This window comes from Podarcis muralis, chromosome 4 (assembly GCF_964188315.1).
Source record: "Podarcis muralis chromosome 4, rPodMur119.hap1.1, whole genome shotgun sequence".
Classification (NCBI taxonomy): domain Eukaryota; kingdom Metazoa; phylum Chordata; class Lepidosauria; order Squamata; family Lacertidae; genus Podarcis; species Podarcis muralis.
In genome coordinates this window covers 55,749,598-55,776,126 of record NC_135658.1, presented here as the reverse complement: position 1 = coordinate 55,776,126, position 26,529 = coordinate 55,749,598, and the positions used below count along the sequence as shown (strand labels likewise).

Genomic DNA, 26,529 nt, shown 5'->3' with positions numbered 1-26,529 from the left:
TGAGGGACCAGAGGAAGAGGTGCTTCCACCTCCACCCTATGCTCCACATCGAAGGGAGCCTAATCCAAACCCTCCACCAGTTGTAACCCCAAGGCAAGAAAGTGGAACGAATAATGGGGGTAGAGACACAGAACTTGACTCCTTGATAGATTATGATAAATATCTTCAGGAGGCATTGGAGTCCTATAATGAAGCCCAAGCAGAAGTGGTTATTCCATCTGTGAGTCCCAGTAGAACTCCATCTACAGTCTCTTTTAATGGAACAACTGATTGCCTACCCCAAACCCCTGTACATCCAAGTCCTAGAGAATTATTACAGAAGTTACAGGGAGACCTTAATCGGTCAGCAAGCAATACAGCCAGGCGTATTAAGCTGCTAAAAGAACGCCTTGGGACAAATACCATCCCCTATGATTTGAGGCCCCTAGAGCAAAGTGAAGAGAAAGGTCATGTAGTAGCCCCTCTTAGAAGAGTATTTGATGCACTTGAGGAGCCTGTGCTGGTTAATGGGCAACTCGGACCACGGCCACCTCGAACTTCGACCCTCCAGTACATTCCATTCACAACTACGGATCTGATGAATTGGAAAACACACACCCCATCTTTTGCAGAAAAACCTCAGGCTATGATGGACTTGGTGACTTCAATAGTAAATACTCATAGTCCTACTTGGACAGATTGTCGCCAGCTCCTGAATACTCTTTTCACCACTGAGGAAAGAAGGGACATAATTGAAAAGGCACAGATATATTTGCGTGAGCAGGCCAGAGTGGGAAATATTTTTAATATTGACCGTCATCTCCAAGACAACTTTCCCTTGGAAGATCCTAATTGGGATCCAAACAATGCAATTCACCTGGCCAGGCTTACCACCTACCGCCAGACGCTTGTGCAAGGTATCCGCAGGGCGTGCCAAAAACCCACTAATATGTCTAAAGTCTCAGAAGTAGAACAGAAACCAAATGAGAGTCCAGGAGACTTTTTAGAGAGGCTGCAAGAAGCCTATCGTATATGGACTCCTTTTGACCCTGAAGCCCCTGAAAACAGTAGAATGATTACTGCTACTTTTGTGGCCCAGTGCGCTTCTGACATTCATAAGAAAATTCAGAAATCAGAAGGATGGGAAGGGATGCTGATGAGCCAAATTATGGCCATTGCACGCCGAGTTTATCGGAATAGGGATGAGGCTGAGAAGCAAGAGAAGAAGAAGTGGCAGAAGGAAAAGATGGTAATGCTAGCCACAGCAGTGAAGCAAGACTACCGCCCCTTAAATGGAGGAAGAGGGCGGGGAAGGAATCCACCACTGGGAAGGAATCAATGTGCGAATTGCAAGAAGGAGGGTCATTGGAAGCGGGAGTGTCCTGAACCCCTGAGGTTGGAAGAAGTACGCCCAGGCCCAGGCCCAGGCCCAGGCTCCGGCCCAAGAAACCAGGGACGGGGACGGGGAATGATCCAAAATGGAAGATATCAGAGACCTGGACAAGGACAGAGTAGAGACAATTTCATTGGACTGGCAGAGGAGGATTTTACCCAAGACTAGGAACGACCGGACTCCATAAAGTTAGGCTTCCAGGAGCCCACGGTCACGATTCAATTAGGGAGCCATTTAATAGACTTTATGATTGATACTGGGGCTGAATACTCAGTACTCCCAGAACTATTGCAGAAAAAGGCATCCAAAAGTGTAGTCATTAAAAGTGCCACTGGTCAGTCAGCTAAGAGGTCTTTCCTCCAACCTTTGGAATGCCAGATTGGGGGACATCGTTTAACCCATCAGTTTTTGTATATACCTGAGTGTCCAATACCTCTCTTAGGTAGAGATATGCTGTCCAAACTGCAGGCCCAAATCACCTTCACTCCTCGAGGTCCAGAAATGAAACTGCCATCAAAGGCAGCAGGAATAATTACCCTCTCAGTACCTAAGGAACAATCATGGCGCCTAATGTCAGCCTTGCAAGTCCAACCCACATTGGATACAGAATTAAACAAGCTCCTCCGAACCCTACAGGTGCCACCAGGAGTATGGGCCGAAAATAGCCCACCAGGAATGGCCAAGAATATAGCTCCAATTGTAGTAACCTTAAAACCTATGGCTACCCCTGTATCTGTAAAGCAATATCCTTTACCCCGGCGAGCAGCAGAGGGCATCCAGAAACATTTGGACCGCCTATTAAAATATGGTCTGCTTAAGCCCTGCCAATCAGAATGGAACACACCTCTTTTGCCTGTTCGGAAACCTGGGACAGATGAATACAGGCCAGTACAGGACTTGAGGCTCGTAAACCAGGCTATCGAGACCTTGCACCCAAATGTACCAAACCCATATACCTTGCTGAGTTTGATCCCACCAGAAGCAACATTTTTTACTGTATTGGACTTGAAAGATGCATTCTTCTGTTGCCGGCTGGCACCACAGAGCCAACCTATATTTGCCTTCCAGTGGGAAGACCCTTTAACAGGAACAAAAGGCCAGCTAACCTGGACAAGATTGCCCCAGGGATTTAAAAATTCCCCAACTTTATTTGGCACTGCCTTGGCGAAGGATCTAACAAGTTACCCCTCAATACCTGGAGAAAAGGTGGTTCTGCAATATGTAGATGACCTTATACTAGCAGCAAAGGATTTTGATACCTGTAAAGAAGGGACAGAGGAACTGCTCCACTTGCTCTGGCAAGCTGGCTACCGAGTTTCCCAGAAAAAGGCACAGTTATGTTTAGAAAAGGTCAAATATTTGGGCTTTGACATCTCACACCAACAACGAGCATTGAGACCAGAGAGGAAAGAAGCTATTTGCCTTATCAAGGAACCTACCACAAGGAAACAACTTAGAGGATTCCTGGGAACAGCAGGGTTTTGTAGACTATGGATACCTGATTTCAGCAGTCTGGCCAAGCCCTTACATGAAAGCACTCGAGGTGCAGAAAAGGACCCATTCGTATGGGGACCTGAGCAGCAACAAGCCTTTTTAGTTATCAAACAACGACTTATGGAGGCCCCAGCCCTTGGACTGCCTAATTCGGAAAAACCCTTTCAGCTGTATGTACATGAACAGAATGGGATTGCAGCGGCAGTCCTGACCCAGAGATTAGGAAGTTGGAACCGTCCAGTAGCTTATTTGTCAAAACAATTGGACTCAGTAGCAAAAGGATGGCCTCCATGCCTAAGGGCAGTAGCGGCCACTGCAAGCCTTGTCAAAGAAGCTGATAAATTTACCTTCGGCCAAACGATGTATGTGAATGTACCTCATGCTGTTCTGACACTCATGGAATATAAGGGTAGTTATTGGCTAACGAACCCAAGGATGGCTAGATACCAAGGCCTATTGTGTGAAAATCCCAGGATTCATCTACGAGTAGTGAATATGCTCAATCCAGCGACTTTGCTGCCCCTACCAGAGGTAGATGATGATGAATCACATGATTGTCTTCAAATAATGGATGAAGTTTATTCCAGTAGACCCGATCTGAAAGATGAACCATTGAAAAATCCAGATGTTGTATATTATACTGATGGTAGCAGTTACCTGCATGAAGGTGCCAGACGAGCAGGATATGCTGTGGTCACCAATGAGGAAGTTGTGGAAGCTGAAGCTTTGCCTGCTGGCACCTCAGCACAAAAAGCTGAACTTATAGGTTTAACTAGAGCTCTGCAATTGGCAGCCGGATGTAAGGCAAACATCTATACTGATTCTAAATATGCCTTCTTAACCCTGCATGCACATGGAGCTCTATGGAAAGAAAGAGGTCTAATAGGAGCCCACGGGAAGGCCTTGAAATATGGACCTGAAGTAGAAATCCTGTTAGAAGCAGTATGGGCTCCAGAACAGATTGCTGTAATGCATTGCAAAGGTCATGGACGAGGAAGGGATCCAATAACCAGAGGAAATCATGCTGCTGACAAAGCAGCCCGAGAGGCAGCCCAAAAGCCTGTGGGAGGATTTATAGCAGCCCTCATACCAGAGGTAGTTCCAGAAGAAGTTAAACCTCACTATACCCCAGAAGAGAGGAAGTGGGCTGAACAGGAAGGAGCAGTTGTGAAGGACGGTTGGATGATCCTGCCGGACAATAGGATTTATGTACCTCATCATCTAGCAGGCACAATTGTAAGAAATTATCATGAATCTACTCACCTTGGCGGTACTGCAACCAGAGAGAGTCTCAGTCGGAAGTTGTATATTATTAACCTATCACAATTAGCAACTTGCATTTCACAGAAATGTGTTCTTTGTGCTAAAAACAATCCCAGGCAGGGACCGGTACAACCTCCTGGAATCCAACATGTGGGATATGTCCCCATGGAAAGTCTAATTGTGGACTTCACAGAGCTGGTCCCTTCTAAGGGATTCAAGTATCTCCTTGTGTTTGTAGACACTCTTACCGGATGGGTTGAAGCTTTTCCCACCCGAACTGAAAAGGCACGAGAGGTAACTAAGAGACTCCTCACTGAATTGATCCCGAGGTTTGGGTTACCTAGATGCATTGGAAGTGATAATGGGCCAGCGTTCATTGATCAAGTAGTACAAGAAGTATGTCGAGTCCTACAAGTGAAATGGAGACTGCATGCAGCCTATAGGCCTCAGAGTTCAGGGAAAACTGAAAGAATGAATCGGACTCTGAAAACCCAATTGGCAAAATTAACCCAGGAAACGGGATTGGGATGGGTAGATGTGTTACCCATAACACTGTTTCGTGTTCGGTGTGCACCCACAAAAAGACTTAAGTTGTCACCTTTTGAGCTCCTGTATGGGAGACCGCCCTCCTTTGTTCAGGATATTCCAGCTGATCTTAAACAAATAGGAGACCATGTGACACAGGGACAAGTGCAATCTCTCTCCCGTGTTTTTGTTTCTCTTAACAGGTGGGTCCTCGAGCGCACGCCGTGCAGCATTGCCGAGCCGATTCATCAGTTCCAGGCTGGCGATAGCGTATGGGTGAAAGAGTGGAAACGTGATCCACTTGCACCTAAGTGGCGTGGACCTTACACCGTCTTGCTCTCTACTCCAACAGCGGTGAAGGTAGCTGAGGTGACCCCCTGGATTCATCACTCCCGTTTGAAGAAGTCCGAAGGCAGTTGGACGTGCAAAGGTGACCCCTCTAATCCTTTAAAACTGACTCTCTCCAAAAACCCCTGTATCTAGCCCTACCGGGAACGGGCTAGGTCACGGGCAACATTAGACGACCGGCCTGCTGCAGCCACAACCTGGAAGCTGGCTGACCTGCGCACGCCTGAAGCTTGAGGAGCATCTGAACCAGTGATTGTGAAAGGGAAGATTCTCTTATACAATTGATTGACTGCCCCCCCCTTGTGGAACAATTATCAGAGATATTACTCATTGGGGATCCTCGGGATATATGTTTTGGTCTTGGTGGTTCCCCATCTCTGTCACTGGGGGAATTATATTGGGACTAATATTTATTTGCTATCACAATAAGGTAATCTTTTGTGGAAGGAATGCATATGCTAGACATCAACATGATTTTATTATTAATCCTGATCCCTTGGGAAGGGGAAGGGTCCTTGAATCTGACCAAATTTGCTAAATATGGATTCAGCCATGACCACAATATGTGGGTAGGTTTAGCTGAAATGGTAGCCAATGTTGCAAATAGGACCAATTGCCTTGTTTGCTCTCTTGGGCCAGATGATTCAGAGGGAGGTATGCCCTTATTACCGATACCATTAGATGCCATTGGTATGGTAAGCGAAATGCCACACCAAACAGAAATACAGAATTTCCCCGGATGGAACTCAACTAAACCATTACGAGTTATACCTGTACAAGGGGAATTCTGTGTACATAAATCATCAGATGCAGCTGATTCTACCATGATAGGCTCTTCTCATTGTCACTATACTTGGGATTATATTAAGAATAGTCATACCTGGGCACACGGTACTACCTATCGAACTCGGAATACCTTGCCCTGTGCACCTCCTTTTATTCATGCATGGAAAGCGGTATGGAACATAACTGTGACAGAAAAAGGCAATCTAACATACTGCACTGTGAACTCTCTACCTCTTTTGATATTTCGCCTTCTGTACTCCACGTACCAAAAACCTCAGACCCGATGGTTGTGGTGGATATGTGGAGAATGGGCATACAAGAAACTCCCTTCCAAATGGAGTGGGACTTGTTTCCTGGGATGGGTATTACCACCAATGTGGATTATGCCCACTAGTTCGGCCAAGCGAACACGAAGGAATGCTGATATTTCTCGTATAGCAGGAGGAAGTACCCAAAGTTGGAGCGGTACTGATGATTGGCCGCCAGAGCGCATTATAGCCTATTATGATCCTGCCTCCTGGAATCCTGGTGAGCTCATACAAGGGGCACGGGATCCTATTTATAATCTAAACAGAATAATTCGATTGCAAGCAGTAGTGGAACTTGTAACCAATGCAACGGCCCAGAGTTTGAGACTTATTGCACAACAGTTGGATGAAAGTAGAGCCGCCATTTTGCAGCTGAAAATGGGAATGGATTATGTACTTGCCAGGCAGGGAGGCCTATGTGGAGTCTTGAACTTGACAGGGAATGCCTGTTGCTTTAACATTTCTGATAATGGTGAGGCAATCCGTGTGTTGGCTACAAAGATGGAGAATATAGCACATGTCCCAGTACAAACATGGGAAGGATGGGATATGGGATGGCTCACCAATTGGTTACCTAATGTCACGGGACTCAAAGGGATACTATTGTCTTGCTTGTTTTTCTTGACAGTAGTGGTAATGGTTTTATGTATGATGCCATGTATCATTTCATGTTTTAGAAGTACAATTAGCAAGATGGTTTCAAATGAAACTCTACCTCATATCATGGCCCTATACAGAGCTTTACCTCAGGAATATGATGAAGGTCAAGCTATCAAGGACACTTGGTATGAAGGTCCTTGAGCTTGAAAGGGGGGAATGAGGCATCTGAATATAGACTGCATTTTTAATCAAGGCTTATATTGGCTTATATTTTGATCAGATACCTGTATTCTTAAAATGAGCTTAAAATATATTTTAAAATATCTGTATCTCTCATGCCAGGCAGCATCTCTCATGCCAGGCAGTGAGTGCATCGGCAGATGTGCTCATCTTAAAGAGGGCCCCTTTGGTTTATTGGTTTATTGCGGTCATAAAAAGGCTGAGAAGCAAGGTCACTGAACTTACAAATTACAGAATAATCAAGTTGCAAAAACACAATTAAGCTGGTAAATAGTAAGAGTATTGTGCCACAAATAGGACAAACGGCAAGAGCTAATGGAAACAGCAACTGGCTAGGGAAAGGGGGGCTTCTCTCTGAAGAAAGTGTTTTTAAGTTTTTTCTTACTGTGAACGTCTTTGCTTATAAAAAAAACTATATATGTTATGTATTAAATATATTGGCTTAAATGTAATTATGCAAAGGATTTAGAAATTTAGATTCTTATGTTAGATTCTTATTTCATAGAATCATAGAATCATAGAGTTGGAAGAGACTACAGACCCTGCCGGGCAGGAAGCACCATCGGAGCGCTCCTGACATATGGTGGCCGAGCCTCTGTTTAAAATGAGATTAAAAACCATCTGGTTTGTAGGGAATAGGGAAAGAGGGGCCAAAGGTTATCTGGTAATTAAGGTGCCTTGTAGAGGTTAATGGCTACTTGTTTGCCATTTATAAATAGAAGAAAATATAGCTCTCTGTCTCCCATAAAAGGTAATAGGAAATGGGTGTATCTTTTGTGATTGGATATAGCAGGCAGCCAATAGGAATTTCAACCAGGCTGATTGGACAGATGCAGCCACAGGAGGAGCAAAGGGGGCTGGATTAAGGGAATATAAGTGCTGGCCATAATGGCAGGAGGCCAGGCCAGAGCTTGGTAACCATATACCACTGTGCCTCTCATTTATTTGTCTGACAAATAAATTATTATTTTAATTTCTCTAGCGTTAACCACAAGCAGGGTGCTACACTGCACTAGGCCCCTTTGAATCCCAGTCCAGAGTGTTTTATCAATCCCTTTCTCCATCAGAGATCTTCAATGCAGTGACTCATGGAGGCCACTCTGGTTTCTATGTTCACTTGTGGAGTTTTGGCAAACTGACTTCACTCTCTGCCAAAGCTCTGCAAAGTGGAACGAGACAATTCCACCCATAGATCCCCCTACTCCTTTTGCAGATTTCAACTTGGTACATCCTTCAAGCTCTTTTTAAAAACCAAGTTATCAGGAATGTGAAGGGATGGCTTTAACAAAAGTTTTGACAATTGCAATTAAAATGCAGTAAGCCTGGTGTCAACTTGATATGGAAATCTAATGGAGTTCAGGGAGTGAGGATTTCCCTCTTGGTTGAACAATAGCTACTCAATAAATTAACATCTCAGTTTCAAAAAATATGAAGAGAAATAAAATGGTACAGAGGGGGAAATTAGGCAAATTTTCTCTAATGGATAAGTCCTAAGGGCTCCTTTACATATTACATTTTAAAGTGTATTAATAAAATTCTTTGCATATTCCTGTAAACATAATGTATGAACCTGATGCATATGTATTATCCGGATACAATCCCCAGGCACTGGATTCAGCCACAATTCCCAAAGAAGTGTTCACTGAGTGGCAGACGTGATTTTCCCTTGTCTCTGTGTGTGGAGGGGCATTGTACTGCACATGAAATAGCTCTGCTCTGGCACAAAGCACACATAGACACACTGCAACCCTAGGAGTCCTGGCAGTATACAAATTCTTTCCCCACAAAAAAAAACACAGATACACCATCCATCCTAATGATGGGCAAACAATAAATTGAGGAAACAAAAATAAATAAATAAATAAATAAATAAATAAATAAATTCCTTCCGGTAGCACCGTAGAGACCAACTAAGTTAGTTATTGGTATGAGCTTTCATGTGCACGCACACTTCTTCAGATACATTCTTCAGATACATAAATTGAGGGTTACCTCTTAAGCAATCTGGTTTCCAGAATATCTTGTTATTGTGCATTTTTTAGGCTTCATGCCTAGTAACCTTTTCTGAAACATTTCCCCCTCGTGTGGGTTTAAGTTCTGACAGACATTTCAAATTCAGCCTGGATTTATGAGCTTGCCAAATTTGTCACTAAAACTGATCAGCCAAGCTTTCTCAGCTGACAGCCTGATGGTGAACCCATTTTTTAGAGCCAACCATGTTTATCTAATCCAGTTGATTTCAGATTTCCTACCTTCAGAGAACAAAAAAAATAACCCAAGGCTGTATGCCTGCCAGTGACCCCCCTAAGTGTGTGCTGCAAACTCCTTGCACTTTCCTGGTGGTTCTGAAGCAGATTCTAGAGCACACTCAGTTAGTGCTGGCTGGGCCTAACTATTAACCTGCACACAAAGAGAATGTTCTAGACATTGCCAAAATAACCCTGTCAGTGGCTGCAGATACCAGGGGAATATCAGTAATTGTGGAAAGCCCTCTTTTAAGCAGACTGTCCATCATTACCACATGTTAAGAGTCCCACATTGCAGGGGGTTGGACTAGATGACCCTTGTGATCTCTTCCAATTCTACAATTCCATGACTCTATTCTTACTCTTCTTAGTGAGGCTGCTTTGAAAGGCTACCAAGGAAACCTGTAGTTCCTAGAAATATAAAGTTGATTCAGATACTTACTAGAGGAAGGGATCTCTTTGTTTGGTGAATCAAACACATTCCCTTCCCCGTTGCCATGTAACATGTGAGGTGGGTGCAAAGGCACATGTATGAAATCAGTCTTCCATGCATACAGGTAACAGCATGGCGCATCTATCTCATATGCTGCCTGCGTTAGGTGCATGATTGAGATTCCCAGCCCAGTAATTGAATTAACTAGGCTATAGTCTTCATATCACAGCTGCAAAGTCCTTTGCCTTATTTTCTCCACTTTATTTCAAAGCTTAATATGCCACATGGCTTTAGAAAAGCTAGATCGGAGATTTCCATACTTTTCAAGTTGGTGACACACTTTTTGGACATGCATCATTTTGCAACACAGCAATTCAGTTTTACTAGCAAACCAGAGGTTAAACTAACCCCTTTCCAGCTCCAGGAGGAGCGTAGGGGGTGCGACACACCTACACACTGCAGCCGACAGACTAACGTGTCGCAACACAGAGTTTGGAAAGCTCTGTGCTAGATAGACATAATCTGGGCCACTGTAAAAGCAGTTGGTGGTGGGAATCTTCTGCTGACAGCAAAAGTTCAAGAAATATGCAATGCACTGACTGTAAATCCCAGAGCTAAGCTAGAATTGTGCTGTGTGGATTCCAGCCTGAAATAAGAGATACTTCATTGATTTAGAACTGAACACTGAATGAACAAGCACTGCAATTTGTTTTGGTTTCTGTATTTTCTTTTTTAAAAGGCCACTTTTCTTTCTTTTCTGTATTTGTGAAATGAATGGAAGTCATCTTCTCAAGTCCCCAGTACTGCTCTCCAGGATATTGTAAACTGATAGAGACTCTTGCAGGTCAATTCCCTTTCCCACTCTAAATCCTGCCACACAAACACTTCAACAGACACCCACTATGTTCCATGGCTCAATTTCCCCCAACCTTCCACAGATCCTGGAAGCCAGCCCTCATCAGGCCATTCGGGATTTCCTCCCTTTGAAATACAGTTTACAGATTAATATACTTCTGTGTACCTAGAGAGGGGGCTTTTAGTATGCAACAACCATGATATTCAGTGACCCCTTTCTGGTATTTTCTCTGTAAAGAGCAGTTCTCTCTTTTGAAGGGACATCTCTGGTCCCTTTGCACTTCTGTTACTTTCTGATTACCAGAGCTGGAATCCAATTCTTGGGGGCTGTTTCCCATGTGTCTCTTCACTGACATTTGTATATGGAAAGCTGCCTTCAGAGGCAGATTTAGGGCAGCACAGCTAGTTTCGCCGCACTGGGCACCACAGTAGGAGTCACCAAAGGCTGCCACAACTATGACATGGTGAATTGAGCAGAACAGAAGGCAAGAGCTGAGGGGCACTGAATTTTGGACTCACAGAGGGTGCTGCTGGAATTTGAAAGACCAAAGTCTACGCCTGCTGCCTTATACCAAGTCAGACCATAGACACATACAACTCAGTATTGGCTAGCTTGACTGGCAGTGGTTATCCTGGCTTTCAGGCATGGGCGTAGACCAGACCCACTTGGAGATGAAGGGGGATCAAACCTGACACCTTTCACATGCAAAACATGTGCTGTACCACTAAGCCATGGCTCTTCCTAAAGGAAGTGATTGGAAAGGTTGGGTAACTGGTGCAGTTACTGGTGATACCTTCTCTACAGCCCAGTGATGTTAACAAGAAATAGAAAAATGTGAGACAACTACCTCATGTGATTCTTACAATCCTGGTTAGACAAGGGAGAATCATATTTATTATTTATTGTATTATATACTGAACTTCAGTGTAAAACATTTACAGGATGTGGCTATAGAAATTTGGTTTTAAAGAAAGCAACAAGCAGGGGGAATGGGGTTGCTTGCAATTTCTCCCCACCCCTTCCCAATAGCATGAATATTATCAGAAAGTTATCCAATATCTACTGGAAAATCAGCGGGTCCTCAGATTTGTCTTTGTTGGATATAGTCCAGATAGCTGAATAACCCACATGCTGAGAGGGGTACATAAGCCATTAGACCAGCTGACCCACAGCCCATATATTGATAAAGAGGAGGGGAGCAATGGTCTATGGGATCACCTCACTGTGAGAAACAGAGATGCATGTCAACATGGCGGCTTAATGTTGCACATGTCCGTCCTTTGTGGCCCACTAGCGTATTATGGCCCACAGTTTGGGAATCCCAACATTAGATAACACAGTGTGCATGTATCTGACTGGGGTTCAGCTAGGACATTTTCACCCTCCCCTCTCCCCCTGCCATCCAACAAGAGTTTGCTTAGTAGAATTTAAATGCATGAGGCACAAAGTGGCTTAACTCTGAAAAGTCCCGCTAATACATGTTAAAGAGAGCATTCACAAAGTGTATTCATTTGCATTCATCAGTCTATATTAAACTCACCGCTCTAGTTGATGTGATTTGCTTCCCCATGTAGAAATGCCCCTGGGCATCAGAATGCCATTAGTGCTCTTGAAAATCCCTTTATTAGTCTGAGCTGTCCTCTGGTGAATTTGAATTCATTCACAGGCAGCAGCTAGGAAATTTGGTTTGATGGGAGAAGGAAAAGTAGGAAACCTGGGCCCTGTCAGCAGGTTTGCAAAGAAAGAAACTGGGGCAGGGGGAAGATATATAATACCTTTGGGAGGCTAAGACATCACAGGGCACTGGTGGGCCAATGTTTTTCAAAGGGGAAACAGTGACATTTTGCCAGAGTGGAACAGAAGTGGAACAGGAAGAGCCCCACTGAAAAGAGAGGAAATCCAAGGTGGGAGGACAAGGAAAACCTGATTTATAATGAAAATTCGTTAGAAAAGGGGTGACTTAATTCAAGCTGAAATACCTCTATGGCATGAAGATCACACAGCTGAAGAGCATTAGAGGTGTAACCAAGCTCTGTCATGATTTCAGCTTAGATTTTTATGTTATGCATCCTCTAGGCAGGCTTTGGGGTGAACACAGCAGAACCAAAGGCCCAGATTGGGCTGGAGGATTTGCTTGCCTCTTCAGGATACCCAGTTGGGACACAGTGGTAAAGCATCTCCAGGGTTTTTATTTTAAAGGATCAGATAACCTGAAAGACCTGTGCTAGAGAGCTGTTGCCACCTGTCATAAACAGTCTTAACTGGCATAATAGGGATAGAGAATCTATGGCCCTACAGATGTAGCTGCTGTTCTACAGCTCCCCATGATTCCTGGCCATTAGCCATGGTGACAAGGGGTGATGGGAGCTGGTGTCCAACAACATCTGGAAGGCCACAGGTTTCCCATCACTGTGGCATGAGGTAGTTTCCTTGGAGTGTGATAGGGTGGAGAGCCTCAGCACTTTGCAATCTACTTGGTAGCAAACTTAACTGTGTCTGGTCATAAATAAATACACTGAATTCGAAAGGACATTTCACACATTATGCAAAAAAAGGCAAATCTGGGTGCCAGCAAACATTCAGCAAGGAGGTGGAGCCAATCACAGGTTGACTACTACCCTGTTAAACATTTAAAAATGTAACCATTACCTATATTTTCCAAAAGGGGTGGTAGAGAAATCAGATCTTGTCACTCATACTTTAAGGAACAAAGCTTCTTCTCTTTGTCTGCATAGAACCACTTAAAGTGAAGTTCTGCTTTTGGCAAATCTAGCCAATTGGAAATCATCTCATGATTGTGAGACAGGATTGCTTAGGATCACAAAAACACTAGAAAATGAGTTTGTCAGTACTGAAGTATCATTGCATTAATTCTGCTCTTGCAGCAAAATGTTAATACTTGATGGAAACATTCCATGGAACAAAAGCAGTAATGTAATGTTCTCTCAACTAGGCAATGCTGTTCCTGTAATCCCACAGAGCAATGGATGAATGGATCTATTTCTTTGACATCTGCAATATCACACATAAATTTCTGCTATTTTATCTACACCTGCTGAATCAAAATCCATCCATTACCACACTCCATCAAGGTTTTACTGTCAAGTGCAGAACAGCATTCTTATATAAGGTTGTCTTCCCCATCCTGGTGCTCTCCAAATGTTCTGGACAACAACTCCCATCACCCCCAACCACTGGCCATGCTAGGTGGAGCTAACGGGAGTCCAACAACATCTGAAGGCAATCACAGTGGCTACCTCTGAATTCTGTCATTAGGTTTTAAAAAGTATCCCTTGATGATACTTGAGGAATTTCAAAGTTAAAATTGACATGATTGAAAAATGCAACCTTATGGGTTCAAATTGCCAAAGTTTCCCCAAATTTCAAATTCATAAGAACTTTTGTTTCAGACACAAGCAGTCGAAGGATGAATTCCACCACCATACCATAGACATGTAAGATCTCCTGCTTATGCAGGTCTAATTCAAATATTAACTTTAGGGAATGTGAGCTATTGCCTTGTATTCTGGTCCCAACATCCTCTACCAAAGGACCAAATATAGATACGCTCGATGTACAAGGGGTTCATGACTGGCCACAGTTCTGTGTCGCCTCACTCAGGCAGTCTCACTCATGCAACTACAATTGTCTTTTGGGGAAGGGCTAAAATTGCTGTCCCCACCCTTCTATCATACCCCCATCACTGCCTTCTATGCATGTGGGCTCCGGTGATTTAGAACCCTGACCATGGAGGGTTTTTAACAACATGAGGAACCCACAAGCGTAAAGCAGGCTCTTTGCTTCGGTGCTACCATCTCCAACAGCTGGAAGGTGGAGACAGGGATCTGAGAGGGGACAGGGTCCCACTCCCCTGTGCACACCATTGTAATTGTGGGAGGGAAGATGTCTGAAAAGCATTTAAGAAGTGCCTTGAATGCTGCTGTGAGCAGGCTGAAGGAAAGCGGAAATTTGAAGGTGGCAAATAAACAAACAATATGAAAGGCTGCCTTCTTACTTGTATCTAGGACAAGAGAAAAGGACTGGACTCCGCTGGAGGCCAGACTAAATGTCTTCTATCCACTGATATCAAAGTGGATTGTTCCAATAGGGCCCTTTTCAGGATCTCTCTTCCAGACAATGCAAGTAACAATAGACACATCTTTAGCCCAAATTTATGACTCTCCCACTATTCTAAATTCTGCCACTCTTTCAAGCAGTCTTCCAATTATGGCAAATTACATAGCAATTTTGGAGCATCAAGCTAAATGTATTATGCTAGCTGCACACATTAGAAACACACACAAAAAGACTTCCAAAGATTATGATGATTAACATCTTATCATATTATCAGCAGGTAAAATGACATCAGTTTCAAAGGCTTTTAGCATTGCTCAAACCAAATCATCTTGGGGAGGAAAAACATACTGTAAATTAAAGGAAATGGGCGATGTAGTTATAATAAAAATGGTGTTGCTATTTTTAAAGTGATGAGGATGAGCAGTGTGTGCCTGCTGCTTTCCCCTCTAATTTCACCATCATTGGAAGTTGACTATTTGGGGTTTATGGGGCTGATTAGAGTTGCATAAAGGGCTGGATAACCTAGTGGTGCATTATAAGAAGACATTATTGGCTTTCAGAGACTAAAGCAATGGCCTGTCCCATCCTGAATGTTGTGTCCATTAGCAATCAGTTACAGATGCTTGGGGATGGCCAACTAACAGAGGCAGCCTTTAAACCATTCCCAACATGAGTTTGGGCTGTTTGTTTATTTATTTGTTACAGTATTTCTGTGCTGCTCCACTACCAAAGTTCTTAGGGGTGGCACACAAGAAAATTATTAAAACAGAATATGCATGTATGCACAATCAAAATGCAATTACAATACAAAACACATCACTACAGACATAAGCCATAAAATCAAGTGGTAACAGGCCTCAAAACACCAATAAGCCAGCCTACTATCTGAAGTAGAGTGCCATGCACACTATAAAGCCTAGATCAAGAGATCTAGTTCTCACTAGTCAGGCTTCAGTACTTGGAAAATAATTGTTGGTCTTTGACATTGCAACCTCACCAAACGTGGGTTGCAAGAGCAGCAGCAGCAGCCAAATATACAGGAGAAAACCTAAGAAGTGGGTTCCCAAATACATGACTGGGCTAAAGGTAGGTCACATCTCTGAAACGCAAAAGGGTACTGTTGTGTAGTCATTGATAGGCTTGGAAATGCTACCCTGATCCTTCTAACCTCTAAGCAAAGGACAACCTGTCACCAACATGCCTGACAAACTTCAGGGACCTGGTGATATCAACAACAGTACAAGTCACTTCCATAGACACAGTTTGTGAATGGAATTGGAGGAGGGGTATGGGACATGAGAAGATGCGCAAAATGAGGAAACTGACAGCTGTCTTCCTCTACCCACCACTAATTCTTATGAGTCTTCCCTTTTCCCCCTCTTGGCATTTAAAAATAAATAAATCCATCCATCAATTAACCATTTGTTCTGTTGAGTCGCCTCATATTTTATCCACTCGTGGGTCAGACCTTGACCCTGGGGACATAACTCAGAAGGGAAACTTTATACAAGGAACATAGCAAAACGGCCTTATACTGAGAAAGAACACTGGTCCATCTAACTCCATATTGTCTACTCTGACTGGCAGCAGCTCTTTGGGCTTTCAGGCAGGAGCATTTCCCAGCTCTACCAGAGGTTGAACCTGAGACCTTCTGCCTGCAACACATTGCCACTGAGCTACAGTCTCGCCTTCCTCTTGCAAACCTGGCTTGTGCACATAGAAGTACTTTGAAACACAACACAAATCTCATACAGACCATAAAGTGGGTGGGTGCAGTTGTGTATACAGATAAACAATGTTTCTTCAGTCAGTTAGAAATAAAATAATATTTAATTGGCCCTGGTTTTCTATGCAGATTCCTTGCATTTGATTAAAATTATTAAACATCCTTCCATTACAAGCAGCTCATCTTGAAAAGTACCAGTTTTAGGCTATGTCAAGTAACAGGTGCTTAGTGTCATATTCTTTGTTTAGAGCAGGAGATGGGCTTTGATGGAATCAATGTAGAACATCTTAAATGATACATGAAACAAAAACTTCCTGCAAAGCTCACCGAGAAATCATGGCAGGCTGTGCAACCATTGCCACGCAGATGTCTTTGCAGACTTCTTTTTAATGAGGTGCTGGTAAAGGAAGCCCATGGGAGTGAAAATATACAGCTATTTGATGAAATATTCAGCTGCAGGTCAGCCAGATGAGTAAAGTAAGCTTTGGTACAGATCACAGAAGAAAAATCCAAGGGGGGGGGATCAGTTCATCCTAATTCTATTTTAGGAACACTGGGAGCTGCCTTATACCAAGCCAGCTCATTAGTGCATAGGATGTCTCTTTATAAATTGCCCCAAATGAGGAAACGTGTGACAAAAAAGAGGACAAATGAGGACACCAATTTCCATAAAATGCTTATATGCCAATTCACAAATATAAATACGAATTTAGAAATGATGGGTTGAATCCAACTACGTTATACTCAGTAAACCCACTGAAATTAATGAACCTAAATGAGTCATGTCTGTTAACTTCAGTGGGCCTTCTCGGAGTAGGCGTACCATTGAGTACAACCTGATTATTGTAATGTAAATAGACATAAAATACATCACCAGAGCAAGGAAGGCGTTTGCCTATTCAGTCTGCTCTCCAGGTGTTAAATCTTGGTGGGCAACTTGAAGGCCCTTGTTGCTCTCCCTTCTTATGGTTCTGTATCTTTAAACCAGAACTGGACCTGATGGTCTTTCAAACAGAGGACAGTCACCTCTACAGTAGGACACATAGCTGCTCAGTATTGCCTCTATTGACTGACAATAGGCAGAAGGAGGGGTTTGTCCCACTGCAAGCCAATGAAAGGGGAAGGGGAAGCCTTGTCCTTAGCAGAAATCGTAAGGAGGCGGCAGGGGAGATACTTGTTGGCATCACACAAGTGTTGAGGAAAGTGAAAAAATTGGTTAATTATCCATGAGTAGTAGTAGTAACAATAATTTTAGCATTATTTTATTTATGTATTTATGTTGTTATTATTGTTGTTTTGTTTTATTATTTCCCCAGCCACTCTGGACAGCTTTCAGTAGAATGTAAAAACATAATAAACTGTCAAACGTTAAAAACATCCCGATACAGGGCTGCCTTCAGATGTCTTCTAAAAGTTGTATAGTTCTTTATCTCCTTGACATCTGATGGGAGGGCGTTCCACAGGGAGGGTGTTACTGCCAATAAGGCCTTCTGTCTGGTTCCCTGTAACTTCTTGCAGTGAGGGAACCACCAAAAGACCCTCGGAGGTGGACCTCAGAGTCAGTAGAAATGGGGATTTCCCCCCACAGTGCAGCTGCAGGCATCTTTTGACCATCTTATCTGTGTTGCTGGGCAAACTAGCATGTAGTGCTGGGTAGATAAGGGCCCAAATTACAGTATTCATTGCTGGGGAGTACAAGGGAATCTGTTAGAGATGTGGAGGTTGCTGGAATGATTCTGTGAAAATGCGGAAGCCTTTGTGAAGGGCTCACCTAAGGGACTCAGAGAATTCTGACGGGTGCAGGACTTTGTTAGCAACTGGCCTTTTTCCAGTTTTTTCTTTTGTATGCATACTAATAAATTGTGAGTAACTTTGGTAGATATTGAACTGTGATTTCTTCTCAGTATTTTGTTTGCATGCAACCTTACTAACACAGCAGTTTGTCTCTCTTTTCTTCTGCACAAAGTAGACAAAGTTGCATTAGAATGGAAAGTTGTCCACAGTGGAACATATATCCCACCTGTGATCGCTGTCAGCTGGAAAGTTCTAATGAATATTTCATGGTCTATCAATATACAGTCAGTTCTGAGAATTGCAGAAAACATTAATTACAGGTACTAAAAAAAAAAAAAGGACACACAAAACAGGCGTCCGCACCAGACCTTCATTCCACAGCAAAAAGGTCCGCAAGTGAGATACGAAACAAAATACTACATATGATGAAATAGGATGACAATGCTATCAAACAGTGGGTGCTTGACAGTGCATAGGGCTCTTCCTGTTGCCCCTTCAGTATCCAGCATCTCTTCCAAGCTTCCTCCTTAGTGTCCCAACACCACCACCCAGGTTCTGAGCCTTCCTCCTCTGCGCTCTCCCTTGGGGGTTCCCTGGCTGGTGCTTCCCACCACTCCTCATTGTCCAGCCAATCCTTGACATCAAGCTGGCGACAACAGCCCAATTAACCACCCCTGGCTTAGAGGCTCGTTCCCCACTCTCATCCATCTGTCAGATAAGCTGACAAGCTGCCAGTGTGAGCAGCCTCCCCCCTCCCAACTAACTGGATGAAAATGAAGGCTTCAGAGCAATCAGATAAACGTATATGAGCTCGTTCCCACAGTAAATACAAATAGTCCCAGGGCATTTACAGGCCTTCTGGGACATTTGTACCCTTTGGTTGTACATAGTAGTGGGCATTGATGTCCCACCTGACCGGCTGAGATCAGTGTAAATTAAGTGTGTGCAGTGTCAATGTGTGAGGTCCATGTAGTACTCTGGGCATGAGAATGTAGGAACAGATTCCAGGGGCACTTTCTTTATTTCCTATGAGGTGTTACAGTGCAGATGAAGTGGGAATGAAGACGGTCCCATCTGCATGCACCCATAAGTGGAGATTTTTCAAAGTTTTTATGGTACAGATTGCCCTTGGACCAAGTACTTGGCCTTCAGATAGCAGAAGATGGAAATAAAATGTGCCATGTTTCTTTCAAAAGACTTCCATTACTACCTTAGGAACGCCAGACAAATTTGCTTTTCCTAGGCAACTGATGCAATTCTATCTTATTTTCTTCTTAGCCTACTGCTTTGAAAGCAGGGAAAATGATGATCCACCATGCATCCTTCTTTCTGTTATATCCTCATAGTCACAGTTATCCAAAGGGGGCTTTGATGCTCAGAGGAAACAACGCATCAGTACTTTACATTTAAAAATAATAATAATTTGTGAACATAACAACCAGGAACAGGGAAGAGATTCAGTTTGGTTTGCATTTTAAAGAGAATATACATTTTGAGCCACCACAACATCAATTTCTTTTCAACTGACCTATTGATGCTTTTAATTGCATTTTATGGATATTTATATACTGTTTTGATTTGATTTTGTATGTTGTAAGCTAACTTGATATACTTTACAGAAGTGCAGATGATATTTATTTAACTAAATCAATATATAAATTTGCATCCCCCAAAACTTTACATAGCTATCCTTCCAAATTTGCATGTCACCGAATTTTGTGCTGCCACTCTCCAACCAAAATGTGCATATCCAGCAAAACAGCATAGAGAGATGTGTATATATTTGGAAAAATGCACACTAAAATGCTGATGAATTTTCATAAGGACTTAAAAAAAAATTTAAAAATTCCCCAAACTGCTCCAGAAATGTGCTGAACTGAAATTTCAGTGGGGGGGGGGGGTCAGAAAGTGAGGGAAACCAAACCAGACAGATTAGTCCATCCCTACCAACAACTCAGAACTGTAATTTTGTTTGCTGGGGAGGGAAGACTTGCAGAGGATAAGAGTATTTGGAAGCTGGTATGCATTGGCACAGCTGCAATTTCCCACTTGCAAAATATGCTAGACTGTTTGTATGGCAACAGCTTATAAATTATGGAAGAGGCATGTAGGCTGGTGGGAAGGGATGTGAGTGGCAGCGAGTGCTGAGCTATGGAAAATGTAATGTTTGTGACATCACTGTGGGAGTGAGAAGAAGAGGGGTATGCGGGAGACATGCTCTACTTCTTTGGTAAGTGTCGTTATTTTCTAGGAAAGGAGGGACCCTGAAAAACATGTTTGGCCAGGCTTGCCAAAGATGGTAATGAAACTGATCAAAATATCTTAGCTAGCCTGGGGATGTGAAAGTCTTCCCTGCAGGTGCAAAATCTGCTGCTTTCAGTGAGCTTTTTTCTTCTTCTTCTTTTGTAAGAAGCTTCACAAAACCTGCATTGCTCTGTCTTCTTTCATTTTGGGTTAACTGCATCGTTTCATTTTATTAAGAACATCATGTTTCATGATCGTGTTATATAAACAGCATTGCGAAGAAAGTCATCCAGCCTTATTATGGAAGTAAAACCAGGAGATAACTCTTGTGCATCTTGTACTGAGTCAGTCAGAAAATGCAGAGCAACTCAGTTTGATGTTTTGTATTTTAAAAAGCACACTCAAAAGCTTCAGGTCTGCTGTAGCTACTGTGATGTGTAACAACAGCCATGTATGGCATCCGAGATGCATGAAACCCATTGCTCCAACCTTGCCAGCCCTACTGCCCTGGGTCAGCAAAAGTCTTCAGGGTTGTCACGCAGAACTCCTGAGGAAATGCACACCATATAGCCCATTCACCAAACCCATTATACTGACAGTGAATTCTTTCTCTGATTGTAGATCCTTATATAACCAAAATAGCACCATCCATACACAAGAGGGCAGCTGTGCGGGGTGGGGCCCAAAGTTTGCATAAGTTCAAAAAACAATTTAGCAAAAAAAAAGTCTTATAAGAGGAAGGCATTCCCCATAACAGCTCAATAAGGATGAAGCATATTCACGGCATGAGAACCAACTGTTATGGGGCAGGAGTGAGATGGAAAGTTGGGTGGGGTGAAGGAAATGCAATGAAGCACCCTGGAAAATGCTGGTTGGAACCCCAAACAAGAGCTCTCTACAGTGAAATGTTTCATTGCAGGTCACATTTGTTCATCCTGAAGACCTTTAGAGAAATCAGGCCCTCCTGGCACCTGATGCAACTTTCCACATAAAAATGCTGAAGGACATGAGGCATGGATCTTTATCCACCTGGACATCACAACTAACTAGCTGTTTATTTTATCCCAAAGGCAAGAGTCTGCCACAATGATATATATCACCCAATCAGGTCTTACCATTCTCACCAGATGTCTTGTCTTTTCCATTTGTTGCTCCAGCACCTTGTCTCTGTGTGAAAGAGGAAAATAAAGGGGCGATTACATGTGGCCCAGGTGTGGGGAACATTTTGGGACTGAGGGGCACATTACCCATATTAAAAATGGTCAATGGGGTGTGGGGCCAGAATCAGGCATCATAGGAGCCAACTCCTAGGAGCTATAGGGGCTTCATACCCCATAATAAAATATTTGAGGAGGCTGGACCCCCCGCAAAGTTGATGGGTATTGCCATTCAAATGGTGCGCATGCATCACATCATGTGTTCAGTTATGCAAGGCGGGGCTTACCAGGGCCCCCACAATATTTTATTCAAGTTGGCTCCCCTGCCAAGCATTCACACACTGCTCTTCACCACCACAGGGATACATTTAATTCTTAATCATTCTACTCATCAGGTTTCACCTTCCACTTTCTTCAGACCTCCAAAATCTTTTATCTATCATTGACTATGCAAAAGGCAAAGGTAATTCAGTGATTCTAGCAGAAGACTGGAAATGAAGTCAATGCACAACTGAACTGCAAATCCTGCATTGCAGCTATTTAAGCCCCCAAAAGTCAAAATGCAATTGCATCCTGAAAAGTGCATGCAAGTAGTTGCAAAATGCACAGAGCACTTATTTCATATTTGCAAGGAATACAAGTCTGCTGAGACATTACATGACATTCATTGCTCTGGGAAGAAACACAAGGATTGAATTTACAAACAGCAAAGAAATCACAAGTTGTCAATCAAAGCTACATGGAGCTATTCAGATGAAGAAGCATTGGTTCAGCAAATTTTGCATTATTTGACTTTCAAGCTCATCAGTTATTAGTTCTTTTGCTTAAACTTAGATGTCAACTGCATTTCAGGGTCTAAAATGCTATATCATTGGTGCAGCAGGGGCTTCTATTTCAGAGCCAGCATGCTTTAGTGGTTAGTGTGCAGGACTTAGACCAGGGAGACCTGAGTTTAAATTCTCATTCAGATATGAAGCTCACTGGCTGACCTTGGACCAGTCATGCTTTTGCAGCCTAATCTACCTCACAGATTATTGTGGGAATAAAAAGGGAAGAGGTGAGCTCCTTGGAGGCAAGGCAGAGTAAGGATATAGTTAATGCTACTTGCATCCTGGCAAAAGTCTTTGGTAAAACTTCCAGTTCGGCAATTACTTGCCTCTCACTTGAGTCTATATTTATGAAGCCATTGATCACAAGTATTATCATAAATTGCCTTTGAGCCTTTTGTGTACTTGAAGACCGATTGTGATTAATGGGTAAGAGAATATTGTGGAAAGGTGTTTTTAATATAAATATGAACTTTGCTGGCTAGTCACAGAATTACCTACAGCTCAGGACCCCAATACCTGAAGGACCGCCTCTCCCCATATGAAAGGAACCCAGACTTTGCCACTATCTTCTGAGGCCCCCCCTTTGTGTACCTATTCCATGAGAGGTCCAGAGGGTGGCAGCATGAGAACAGGCCTTTTCTGCAGTGGCTCCCTATTTATAGAATGCTCTTCCCAGGGAAGTTCATCTGGTGACTTCATTATACATCTTTAGGTCCCAGGCAAAACTGTTCCTCTTCAACCAGGTCTTTGGCTGATTGATATTCTATGGCCTTTTAAATGTGTTTGTTTTGTTTTGTTTTTAACTATTTATTTTGTGCTTTTATCTTGTGAACTGCCCTGAGATCTTTGGATGAAAGGCAGTATATAAATGTAATAAATCAATAAAATAATACCTTCCAAAGACAATGAAGCAGGAGACAGTCCGACCCTCTTAAGTAATCGCCCCCACCCCTGGATTACTGTTGTGTGAGGGGGAGAGCTGTGATGAGCCTGTTGGCCCTGCCCTCTCCATCATGTCCATGTTGGCGGTTTCATTGCCCTCTACAGGATGGGAGGGGGAGCTTCTGCAGTGACTAGCCTGATGTGCAATCACAGAATTGCAGAGGCGGAAGGGACCACAAGGGCCATCTAGTTCAACTGCCTGCAATGCAAGAATCTTTTGCCCATCATGGGGCTTGAACCCACAAACCTGAGATTAAGAGCCTCATGCTCTACCAGCTGAGTTCTTACTCATGTAGGCTTCCCATTTAATCCTGTCAGTACTATGATCTTCCAAGGTTCTAAAGATGATGTCATTGTGGTCTACTGAGGGGAAAGCTAAGTGTGATGACTTCATGCCACACATTCCCATGCCAATGTATAAGGAAAGAAATAACAGAGGAGAATCTTAGTGTCCCCAGTTTTAGTACTTATTGCTTTTCTTTAAGGGATTTCTACCCTTCCCTTCCAACAGGCTTTCAGGGTAGTTTAGCAGAAGTTAAATTAACAGTAAATGAAATGCAGACAACAACATTTGAACACCACAAGATATACAAAAAAACCGTATAAAATAAAATTAAAAAATAAATTGCAAAGCAATTTGCAGAGGATTTAAAAGCTCAAGGGAGGGGAAAGGTATTTATCTGGAGCCAGAATGACATCAAGGTTGATGTCTGGTGAGCCCTCCTGAGGAGAGGATTTGCCCTGGGGAAAACTGGTGGTGATAGGCAAAAGTCCACCTTCTGGGGAGGAGCTCTTGGGATAAATTGGTCCTTTGCAGGGGGTGAGCAAAGGTTTGGAGAATTCAGGCATCCCAAGCAAATCTGACATGAACCAGAGAACACTCACTTTCTCTTCTATCTCTTTCATCAATGCTATACTGATGTGAGCTATTTTGGAGGAAATGTTTGGCTGAAAAGCTGGACAAAAATGTAATGTAACGTAATATAGTATAATATAATAAATGCTACAGGGTATGCTAGAGTGGCACTATTTTCTCATTCTGCACATTTGACCGGTGGAATTCTTGCCAAAATGGTTGAATGCCAATAGTCCCAAGTGTATCATCCCCCAAAGTTTTTCAGCAAACACTACCAGTATCCATCAGAGGACGAAGGTATAATTGTGTTCCAGTACCGCCAGCAGATGCGATATAAGAGCTGAAATGAGCATGAGTGGAGAACCGTAATGATTATACATTAAAGTGGATAAACAATTTTGTCGCTATGGAGCGTAGGAGGAAACACAGTTTATGACTGCTTGGGGCTATATAAATGTTTAAGTCAGTGGTTTTGCAGAACATCAAAGGCACATCATTAAAAGTGGCAGGGAAAACCAAACTCACTTTGAATTTGTCTTTATAGGGAAGGGAAAGAGGAATGAAAGCTACATGGCTGGTCAGACTGTATGCTGATAAAGCATATGTCTTCTTTGTGCAACCCATACTTTTTGACACTGAGATGATGCAATCTTAAGGGTAGAAATCAAAATCAAAGGGAAATTCCTAGCCATATGGAATCCCCATTTGCACCCTCATTTTCACCTTCATTCCTTTTCTTCCCATCCTCATTTTTCTCAAATCTCCCTTGCACACAGATCACACCCATTTCCATACTGTCTCCTGTCTCCTATTCCGCAGTCCTCTTTGCACACGAACACCATTATCACCTTCCTCCTTTTTCAACTCTCCCTTGCACACAGGCCACCCCCATTTCCATGCCTTTTCCTCTCTCTTATTCTGCAGCCTCCTTTGTGCCCCCACCCCATGATGATAGATGTTACTGTATCCTATTTATGAATAGACTCTTAAGAGCAAGCCTGTTAGCTTGGCTCAGTTGCAGAAGGTTAAGTTCAGTTGATGGCTATATAGTACATATACGGTATGTGAGTTTCCTTGCTAATAAAAAAAAATCTGTTCAAAATTACTACATTGATGTTGAAAACGGTGCATGATACTGCATCCTTTATTTCTCTTACATGAGGCAGCTGATGAAAAGAAGAGGGGAAAGTTGAAGTACAGCAGGAAGGGAAGGACACGGTGGGGTGGCAGTTTTAAACAACAGCAGACATTCAAAGAAAGCAGAGCTAGGAAGATACTGAATGGTTGTTTTAAAAAACAAACAAACCAGTTTTAACAAGGAAAAATAACAGAGATGGGTACAACACAGAACACCAAAAAGCTAACACAACAGAGCCTTTCCAAACTTCCTTCTCACTGTACTCAAACCTTGTTTTAAACTGCCTCTCCTCCCCAATGTCACTTCCTGATTGCTCTGCTCAAACATCTGCCATTCTTTAAAATCACCTCTTTTTCCTATCTATATCTCCCCCTGCTTCTGCCATTGTTTCTTTTTTCAGTGTCTCCCCCTTCTCACTGTACTCAGACTTCTCCATTCCTCAGCTACTTCATGTGAGAGGGATAACAGATGTAGTGCCCTCAAATATTCCATAGTACTTTACTCAAAGAACTGTTGTTGTTTAAGACACCCATTTCCTCTGTTTCCTCCCTCCCTGCATTTGCTCAAAATTCTGTTGTTGTTTTAAACCATCACTTTTCGCTTCTCAACATCTCTGCCTTCTCACACCCATGTCATGACCACTGCTGTTGCACAACCCGCCTTCACTTTTGCTCCCCTTCCCCTCTATGACCTCATGCAAATCCCACATTGTAAAGTGGCACTTCACATGCCAGTGGGAGCTATGTAATGACATTCTTACATTTTTATTCTGTAGAGAGAAATAGCCATTCCAAGTAGTGGCGGAGCAAGCCGATCGGAAGCCTGGGGTGGCGTGCGTGCCAGCCGCCCGTAGGGGTGGGGCCAGACTCCTGCAAGGCGGGGCCAGCCAGGGCAGGACACTCTGTGGGGCCTCTGAGGAGTCTGTCTGCCTTCTCACACTCAGCCGCCCTACAGCTGGGGGAGAGGTGGCGGGTGGACCTTTTGGAGCAGCGCAGAGCCTGCAGGCACCGAAACCACCACGTCACTCCCAGGAGAGACACATGGCTTGGGCGTGCTGCAGGCCCCGCGGTGAGTACCGCCTGGCATTTTGTCACCCTCCCCCTCAGTGGTGACACCCAGGGCAGTCCGCCCCCACCGCATCCCCCTTCCTCCACCCCTGATTCCAAGCAGGGATCACTATGACAAACTCCTATGCTGTTATCATTTCTAACATTTCTTATTCTGTGCCATTGAAGCATGTATTTAATTCATAATAAAATCCCAACTGAGTTCAAGTGATTATTGGAGTTGTAGG

At 43.2% G+C, this 26,529-nt stretch overlaps 1 protein-coding gene across 1 annotated transcript in view; it reads right to left on the bottom strand.

Annotated features, from left to right (window-relative positions):
• PCP4 (Purkinje cell protein 4) overlaps positions 1–26,529 on the bottom strand; it is a 56,525-nt gene that overhangs the window by 14,141 nt on the left and 15,855 nt on the right. The window contains exon 2 of the mRNA XM_028727230.2: positions 21,428–21,479. Coding sequence (XP_028583063.1) covers positions 21,428–21,479 — 52 coding nt within the window. The remainder of the gene's footprint in view (positions 1–21,427; positions 21,480–26,529) is intronic.